General features: G+C 43.5%; 1 protein-coding gene across 1 annotated transcript in view; it reads left to right on the top strand.

Moving 5' to 3' along the window:
- zgc:162952 (PKc_LIMK_like_unk domain-containing protein) overlaps positions 1-1,893 on the top strand; it is a 21,040-nt gene extending 19,147 nt beyond the window's left edge. The window contains exons 7-9 of the mRNA XM_034541368.1: positions 702-785; positions 993-1,079; positions 1,759-1,893. Coding sequence (XP_034397259.1) covers positions 702-785; positions 993-1,079; positions 1,759-1,893 — 306 coding nt within the window. The remainder of the gene's footprint in view (positions 1-701; positions 786-992; positions 1,080-1,758) is intronic.
- The last annotated feature ends 8,247 nt before the right edge of the window (positions 1,894-10,140 follow it).

Genomic DNA, 10,140 nt, shown 5'->3' with positions numbered 1-10,140 from the left:
CACTCACACGCTCGCACACACACTCACTCACTCACACACACACACACACTCACACACACACTCACTCACACACACTCACTCACTCACTCACTCACACTCACACGCTCACACACAGGCACACTCACTCACTCACACACACTCACTCTCACTCATTCACACACACACGCTCGCACACACACTCACTCACTCACACACACACACACACACCCACATACTCACTCACTCACACACACACACACACTCACACATACACACACCCCCACACACACACACAAATGCGCGCACACACACACATTGATGGACAGAAAGTGAGGTCAATTTTAATGTTCACTGGTATGTTCAGATAACCTGAATGTATAACATTATATAGTCATGTGAACAGGTATCAAGTCTTGAAATATACACAACAGTCTTGGGGATCTAATAGATTAATGATTTTCATTATCAATTCATCTTAATATTCTTGATTAATCTATGTATTCTTTGGTTTATAAGATGTCAGAAAACATTGACAAATACTTTTTTATGATTTCCTCAAACCTCAAGTGTCTCCAAACAATCCCCCCCAAAAAAGATCAATTAACTTTCATATAACACAAAAAGAAGCAGCAAAAACTAATAACTGTTATCAAAATAGTCATATTTTTCTTTAGAGTGTATTTCTGCTGGTTCATCACCACACGGTGTGTCCCTTGTTCCAGGTGGATGTTTTCTCCTTCGGCATCGTGCTCTGTGAGGTCCTGGCCCGGATCCCGGCCGACCCAGAGATACTCCCCAGGACACAGGTAGGACCTCACATTGGCACATTATAATTCATATTCAATTCATTGTTTCGTGTGTGAAGAATTCAAGGATTTCAGGAGAATGTATGTTATTGAGCCATCATCAGTTTTTATTTTGAGTAATGACCTAACAACGCGTGTGAGCCTCGTGTTTTGTGTGGTGGTTTGTTCTCCATGTGGGGGACTCACGGGGCCCTCGGTGTCTTCCAGGACTACGGGCTGGACGTGAAGGCCTTCAGGGAGCTGGTGGACGACTGTCCTCAGCGCCTCCTGGAGCTGGCCGCCCGCTGCTGTATGGTAGGTGGAAGTATGACAATACAGGTATTAATGTAATGGAAGACAAGTAATGGAGAACTACTAAACATGAATACTAATGTATGGGCAGATAGTTTAGAACATAGATGTCTTTTATCTTTCATGACAAGGGAATCATTAGGTTTCTGTCCCTGCTCTGTTGTTGTTCTCACAAGTTGTTTAGTAGGAGATGAGTCAATGAGATCCGTAAAGGTTAGACAAAAAAAATTATATATATATTTAAAAAAAAATACATTTGTATATAAAAATCTATGTATATTTATGTATGTATGTTTGTATATCTATCAGAATCAGCTATATTGGCCATTTTATTATTGTGTTACTCTCAACGTACATATATATGTATGTATGTTTACACATTAATATATAAATATTTTATAATTTCTAATGAACTAAATAAAAAAAATCGGCGAAACTGACATGCATCAGATAACCCAGATGACATAATGCAGCGTATCATCCTCAAGCAATGCTTTTGTATGGCGATAATTTCTCGTGCATTCTCCCACGAATGTCCAGCAGCACGAGCGCCCCCCCACATACACACACACACCGAGCCCCCCCACACACACACGCGCGCACACACACACACACCGAGCCACGAGATCCCCCCCCCCCCCCCCCCCCCCCAGCAGTCAAAACCTCTCCTCTCCTCCATCAGGTGGAGTCCTTCAGGCGGCCAGCGTTCACGGAGCTGCTGGACGAGTTGGAAGAAGTCGCCGACAGCCTGGAGCCGCCGCCGCCGCCGCCGCCGCCGCCGCCGCCGCCGCCCGCATCCGACGCGACCGCGAGCTGAGTCGTCTGCCTCGGGAAAGAAACCCCATCCGTAGGCCGGCCGCCGAGGGTCCGGGAGGATTTGTTCCCTGTCCGGGAGAAGAAGCTGAACTTGGACCCCGAGGCTCTCTGGGGCACCGCTCTCCTCTCCTCCAGCCACACACCACCGCGGCTGAACTCGTCTTCACCGAGGCGGTGCAGATGGGGGGGGGGGATCTCGTGGACTCCGTAGTTTGACCCCCAGGATGGAATGTACAGTATTACTGGTTTCATTTGTGCCCTCTCTTCCTTCTGCTCTGTGTGGAGGTTTGTTGGTCACCAACAATGATGATCCCATCCGTCCACGTGTTTTATGCCTCTCCTCTCTGCTCACAAACAAACAAACAAACAAACACACCAGTGTACATGGCTTCACAGACACATGCCCCACATGAAGAGGTTTAAAGTTGTCTTGTGTACTCGCAGTTGAACAGAAACAGACATATAACAATGTTATTATTATTCAGTAAAATTGCAGTTATATGTTGCTGAAAACCCACCTGAAACATATCTGTTTTTCAGGAATGAAGTAAGAGTAAGCACTATGCATTGTTTTGTTATTAAAGAACTACACATGTGAAATCATATAAACAAGAGGTTGCTTTTAACAGCGATATGCACAAATTAATGTCTTCACCGGTTCTTCTGGTTTTGTCATATTTTGTCATTGTGCACACTGATCATGTGCGTGTAAATATTTCATGCTTCTTTGTTTTTGCTCCCAACTTATTAATGTATGCTACCTTTCTTGGGATTTAAAGGTTCCACATTCCTTTTAAGTTGACCAGTTATTCACTATTTGATGCTTCTTTTTTCAGGCAGCTGCAATGCAAAATGAACTTTCATAAAAGCCCCATTTGTTTTCTATCTTATTAAATCATTCCACATGTTGAGTTCTCAAAATTCAGAGATACAGAGATATCAATAAATATGACGAAACAGTAAATACAAAATAAAAAACACACTGAAACACAGAAGTCCCAGCAGGCTTTTACATACAGAAATAAAACTCACCAATGAAAAAATAATAATTTATTTAATCTTAAGGTATTTAATCTTTTCAGAGTATAAATATAAATCTGCATTTAGAAGTCGCTGTTTCACTTTTTACATTCTGCCATTGAACACTAATGGAACCATTTTCATTTAATCTCCTTAAATAAAATCAAAGTTTCAGTTTTCATAGAAGTACCTGTGTGTCATTTGTTGTGAGACTTCCTTCATTCACGTGCTTGAGTGAACAATACAAGGACAATAAAACCACAGGAGAAACTAAACAGGCACCGTTCACAGTAAACTATTGTAAACATGGAATTCATTTATTTAAGTATAAATGATCAGCATTTAAAGGTGCAACATGGAATGACTGGCAAACCTGCTCCACGCAGACAGGGGGCAGCATTTCCCCTCTGCTGCTGGGTCCACACACTCACTTTAAAGTTATACAAAAAGAACAACTGACTAACAGCAGGGTAAAAAGATGCAACTTTTTTTTTATTAAATCCAACTTCTGAAACTCTACGAAGCGATCCAAATAAGGCTGCTATCTTCAAGTGTGGCGATAGCCGACAGTTTACCATGTGTTTGCGGTTTTACTCCATAAATGTCACAGTCAGATCCTGCCTGTTCACGTCTAATCCCTTTGGTAAATGGACCTGGACCTGGACCTGAGCTCCTTTCTAGTCTCTTGACCACTCAAAGTGCTTTAACACTACACCTGTCCATCAGCAGTAACTAACATTCACACACGTTCATACACTGATGGGAGGAGCTAAGGTTCCACCTGCCCATCAGGAGTAACTAACATTCACACACATTCACACACTGATGGGAGGGGCTAAGGTTCCACCTGTCCATCAGGAGTAACTAACATTCACACACGTTCACACACTGATGGGTGGGGCTAAGGTTCCACCTGTCCATCAGGAGTAACTAACATTCACACACGTTCACACACTGATGGGAGGAGCTAAGGTTCCACCTGTCCATCAGGAGTAACTAACATTCACACACGTTCGCACACTGATGGGAGGGGCTAAGGTTCCACCTGTCCATCAGGAGTAACTAACATTCACACACGTTCACACACTGATGGGAGGGGCTAAGGTTACACCTGTCCATCAGGAGTAACTAACATTCACACACGTTCACACACTGATGGGTGGGGCTAAGGTTCCACCTGTCCATCAGGAGTAACTAACATTCACACACGTTCACACACTGATGGGAGGAGCTAAGGTTCCACCTGTCCATCAGGAGTAACTAACATTCACACACGTTCACACACTGATGGGAGGGGCTAAGGTTCCACCTGTCCATCAGGAGTAACTAACATTCACACACGTTCACACACTGATGGGAGGGGCTAAGGTTACACCTGTCCATCAGGAGTAACTAACATTCACACACTGTAGAACAGCTACAGGAGACATTTGGGGTTCAGTGTCTTGCTCAAGGACACCACAACATGGGCTAGTGGAGCTGGGGATCGAACCCACGATCCTCTTATTGAAGGACCCTGCTCTCCACTGAGCCCTAAAGTTAGTTCTTTGTTGGATTATTTGTTTTTATTTTTCGTCTTCAGTATTACAATGCACCGTTTTAGTTTATTGTGACTGTAGTGATGTCACATCCTGCCTGTAGTAGTGATGTCACACCCTGCCTGTAGTAGTAATGTCACACCCTGCCTGTAGTAGTGATGTCACACCCTGCCTGTAGTAGTGATGTCACACCCTGCCTGTAGTAGTGATGTCACATCCTGCCTGTAGTAGTGATGTCACACCCTGCCTGTAGTAGTAATGTCACATCCTGCCTGTAGTAGTGATGTCACACCCTGCCTGTAGTAGTAATGTCACATCCTGCCTGTAGTAGTGATGTCACACCCTGCCTGTAGTAGTGATGTCACACCCTGCCTGTAGTAGTGATGTCACATCCTGCCTGTAGTAGTGATGTCACACCCTGCCTGTAGTAGTAATGTCACATCCTGCCTGTAGTAGTGATGTCACACCCTGCCTGTAGCCTAACCTCACACCCAGGACATGGTATAACCTCACACCCTGGACATGGTCTAACCTCACACCCAGGACATGGTCTAACCTCACACCCAGGACATGGTCTAACCTCACACCCAGGACATGGTCTAACCCTACACCCAGGACATGGTATAACCTCACACCCAGGACATGGTCTAACCTCACACCCAGGACATGGTCTAACCTCACACCCAGGACATGGTCTAACCCTACACCCAGGACATGGTATAACCTCACACCCAGGACATGGTCTAACCTCACACCCAGGACATGGTCTAACCTCACACCCAGGACATGGTCTAACCGTACACCCAGGACATGGTCTAACCTCACACCCAGGACATGGTCTAACCTCACACCCAGGACATGGTCTAACCTCACACCCAGGACATGGTCTAACCTCACACCCAGGACATGGTATAACCTCACACCCAGGACATGGTCTAACCTCACACCCAGGACATGGTCTAACCTCACACCCAGGACATGGTCTAACCCTACACCCAGGACATGGTCTAACCTCACACCCAGGACATGGTCTAACCTCACACCCAGGACATGGTCTAACCCTACACCCAGGACATGGTATAACCTCACACCCAGGACATGGTCTAACCTCACACCCAGGACATGGTCTAACCTCACACCCAGGACATGGTCTAACCGTACACCCAGGACATGGTCTAACCTCACACCCAGGACATGGTCTAACCTCACACCCAGGACATGGTCTAACCTCACACCCAGGACATGGTCTAACCGTACACCCAGGACATGGTCTAACCTCACACCCAGGACATGGTCTAACCTCACACCCAGGACATGGTCTAACCTCACACCCAGGACATGGTCTAACCTTTCACCCAGGACATGGTCTAACCTCACACCCAGGACATGGTCTAACCTCACACCCCAGCTCGTTCACTTCACTCGGCTTCTGCCAATCGGCTTGTAGCTCCGTCACTTCGAGCTAAACACTCAACAAAATCACGACTGTTTGCTGTGCTGGCTCCTCATTGGTGGATGACCTCCCCATTGACATCAGGACAGCAGGAAGTCTCTACAAATTAAAAACACATCTTTTTCATCGTTTTTGGATGTGTTGCTATGGTGATTTTGCCAAACTTGCTTTGTGGAACCGAAAAACCTGATCCATGTAATCTTATCCTGAAGATTATATAAAATATATAATAGTAAAATATAATAGGCCTGGGAAAAAAGCATTGTGTTGAATGATGTGCCAAAAACAACATGTGCCTTGAACAGTTCATCAAAGGCACCAAGAGAAGAGGTTGACCTGCAAGGTACGGCCTCCTGGTCCAGGATGATGAAGAACTGGTGGAGCACATTTTTCCTGGCTCTGACAGCCAGGAGGTCGGGTTGAGTAGTAGTGATGGTATCAAGGTGCTCTTGGATGTTTGTCCCAGTCTGAGAAGACAAACACACATGGAGAGACATTACGTAGTTACATAGTAATAGTATCAGTATTGGAAACTATAGTAACATTAATCCCACCATCATTTTAAATTTTTTGTCATGAATTAGAAAACAATATAGACCTCCTTGAATGCCACAAGATGCTTCTCTGCTTGGGATGCCGACACCTTTCCTGGTTTCTTCCGACCCGGAGCAGAAGGTGGAATCAGGTGCAGCGACAGGTCCCTGTCCCATCCCGTAACAACACAACTTTGTTGTTAACACACTTCAGCATATCTGCAATGGCAACAAAATGAGCCAAACACTTCAGTGCTTTTGAGGTTTCGTTCAGTACACACCATGTCATCTTATATGTATATCTCAATCCAGCTTTACATATGATGTTAATACACATGTTGATATGCTTCAAGTCTGCAAAACAACAACATACGGCTTACCAAAGTCAACATCCACTTCAGTGCCATCCTCAGAAGGCTCAGCTGCCAGCAGGTGTTCCTCCAGCTCCCTGATGGATGGAAGCTTTCTGCATTGTTGGATCATCTTTTTCTTGAATGTGGTTGGCCACCTCTCCAGAAGCTTGCCCGATGCATCCTCTCCAAACATCACAACCACATCCTGTTCAACCTAGGGGGGAATGTTGGGGGACAGTTTCAGGATGTCATAGTCTTCCAAACTAATTGTTAGTTGTTGTTGTTTGAGTGTCACAACAATGCCCATTTCCTGTCCGTCTATTGGTCAGATATTTACCACGCCGTTGACATCTTTAAAGCATCTTCTTGATTGTGTCCTCATCAGCTGAATGTTTCATCAATGAGATGCTTCTCTGATTCCTCGTGGTTCAGGGCCGTCTGGAACAAACTGACTCTGGTCTGACAGTTGGCCCTCCAGACATGTCGTCACCACATGGTCCTCTGGCTGATTCTACACAATAGACAAAATACCTTGTGGTCAACACTGATCACAACCACGTGCATTTGTGAAACACTTTAGGTAACTTAGATTTGACTTTTAAGAAAAATCTATTGTTTATTATTGGCTGGAGAAACATGTGCAACAAAAGGCAATCACTGATCTGGTGACTGCTTTGTTCTACATACATTCTTCCAGTATTACTATGGAATTACCTCCAAATGATGATCGTCTGTCTTTAGCAGAGCATCTCTGAATAGTTGTAATCCTCCAGGCGAGGTACCCAGTCCCACTCTCGCCATCATAATAATGCTCCTTGGAGGATGAAAGGATAACAAAACAGACACTTCATTAGTAACATTAACATTGAACAACATGCTGGTAGAATTCTAAATGCTTCAATACAGCATTTCACATATTTAAGTGCACTATTGCATATTCAACATGTACATTTAAACAGATGTACATCCTTTCATGATTTGGCCTGAACATGTTACTGAACAATTAGACAATCAAAGCATTGCGTCTAGGAGTGTGTGCATTGTGCTGAGCCAGTTAGCATCCCCTCTGTTGTTGTGATGCATCAAATCCATTGTGTAACAAGGCACCAAGAATTAGAGAAAGAGTTGCAAACACTATTTGAATAAGCAATGCTTCAGAAGAGCACCTTCATGGGGGCCGGCCACTGCTTGTGGTCCAACACAAACACTCTCCCTCCGGTGTTCACAGGTCCAGTCGGTGAGGACAGCAGGGGCAGAGACGGCCGACATGTTTCTATGAAAACAAAGGACAAAGAGTACAATGAGTTATTCTGACCTACAATAACAAAAAGACAAACTTCTGAATGCCCTCCCGCTATTGGTCAATACCATTACCCAGAGTTCCAAGGGGCAGATTCAGCCACATCAAAAAGCTCCTAACTGGAAAACTAGAGCGTTTTGAAATGTCAGTCTCTGCGAAGTGACCTTGAGCTGGACAAGATGTCAGACACGAAACCTCCAGGCTAACAAAACTGCTGCACCGTGAGTGAGAACGGTGTTGGGGCCCTATAAATACCGAGCGACACCACTATGACGTCGAGTGGGTGGGTGTCCTCAGGTGTGTAGCAGGTGCTATCTGGGCCCTCTGTATATTACTCACTGTGCCCTTGGGGTTCAGGCAGAAAGGTGGACTATGGGGGGGAAGCCAGCCACGATGCGACTCCCCTGAGAACACTATTGCACACTCTTTTTTTACTGGTTTTTTAGAAAAAAAAATCTTATTCTCTCTTTCTCCCAATTATTAATATTATTATTAATTTTACAATTATATGTTAACCATAAGTTAGTAAGTTAATTTAATTTGGTAAACAGACATCCAGCTGGTAGGAATAAAGCCTAACCCACAAGACCTGGGCACAGCAGACTAATGACAGTCATTATGATAACGTGTATTAGTAGTAGACAGTGTCATTTAAAATATATATATATACTAATATAAAATGCATTATATAATTATACAATTTTTAAAATTGTGACAGCCGGTAGAAATCGTCCCTGCGCTTATAAGCGGACACAGAACACAGTACAAATACCACACGCTGTGTATAAGTACTCGGTGCAGCTGGTGAACACACAGGCAGCGGGCTGCAGAGAGACGGTGTGCAGTGACGGTGTCTTTGTGACTACAAGTAGTAGTTTAACGACATTCAGTCAACCGGAAACACGTTACGATCATGTTGATCAATAGTTTGAGTGGATCTTTATACCAGGAAACAACTCCGTTACATTGGTCGCGTCTCTCCAGCTGTTAAAACCGACCGGATCAGCTGATCCGGAATCAGTGTGAAACAGACCTCCTTCGGGACGCTTTGGAGCAAAGGACCTCTTTTCTCTTCATCACGTCACAGAGCGAAACGTGCGCCACCAGCACCTGCTGTTGTTGTGCCACGGAAGATTATTTTAGGACGTTTTCAGGCGAGAAGTTAGCAGTGCAAGCATCAATTCTGAGGTCGGTTTGTCAAGAGGCAGCCTGCTTAAAAATATGCTCCGAAGAATGCGGAGATTTGAGGTCCTCCTGGAGCCCTGTCAGCGCCGTTGTCATGGTGACCGCTGTCAACAGCCTGATCTCGGCAAAACTTTTTGAAATGATCTCTTTACTTCTGACCCAATTGATTACAACTAAATATACTTCTATAGATCTATATTTAAAAAAATAAAAATAATATATATATAAATACATAACATATACATATATATGTATATATATATATATATATATATATATATATATATATATATATATATATATATATATATATATATACATAACATATGTATATATACACACTCACATATATATAGTCACAATATGTTCAGGTAAACTGTATGTGCAGTATTCAATTAATTGTTCAACAAACCTTCTCAACATGTCTTTATATTAGAACCAATATCATAATAGTTCTGATGTAATTAAAAAATCTGACTGTATGACATTTTATACATAATAAATATTGTGCAAATTATAATTGAATGTCTTTTTGATTTCCATTTGACTCAAAGGTATTACTGTTACGTGTTGGTACTGTTGCTATATGACTAAAATGGAGAAACAGCCAGTATAATGCTTCCCAATTTTATTCAAATTAATTCATGAACAATTTTAATCTTTCCTGAATGAGTACCAGAACAGAAGGTAACGAATGACACATACACGGAGGGGCAAGGGAATAAGGTGTGCCGTTGGTCTGAAGGGTGAAACAATAATAGTGTCATTATTATAACGTTCACAACACATTACATGGAGATCCATAACATGAGCAACGTGCGTATGTAAAAAGGGTCTGCCCTGCTGCCACAAACAGGGATCCTCTT

This window comes from Cyclopterus lumpus, chromosome 9 (assembly GCF_009769545.1).
Source record: "Cyclopterus lumpus isolate fCycLum1 chromosome 9, fCycLum1.pri, whole genome shotgun sequence".
NCBI classification, from domain to species: Eukaryota; Metazoa; Chordata; class Actinopteri; order Perciformes; family Cyclopteridae; genus Cyclopterus; species Cyclopterus lumpus.
Note: the sequence above shows the minus strand (reverse complement) of the source record. Positions and strands in the feature narration are given on the sequence as shown.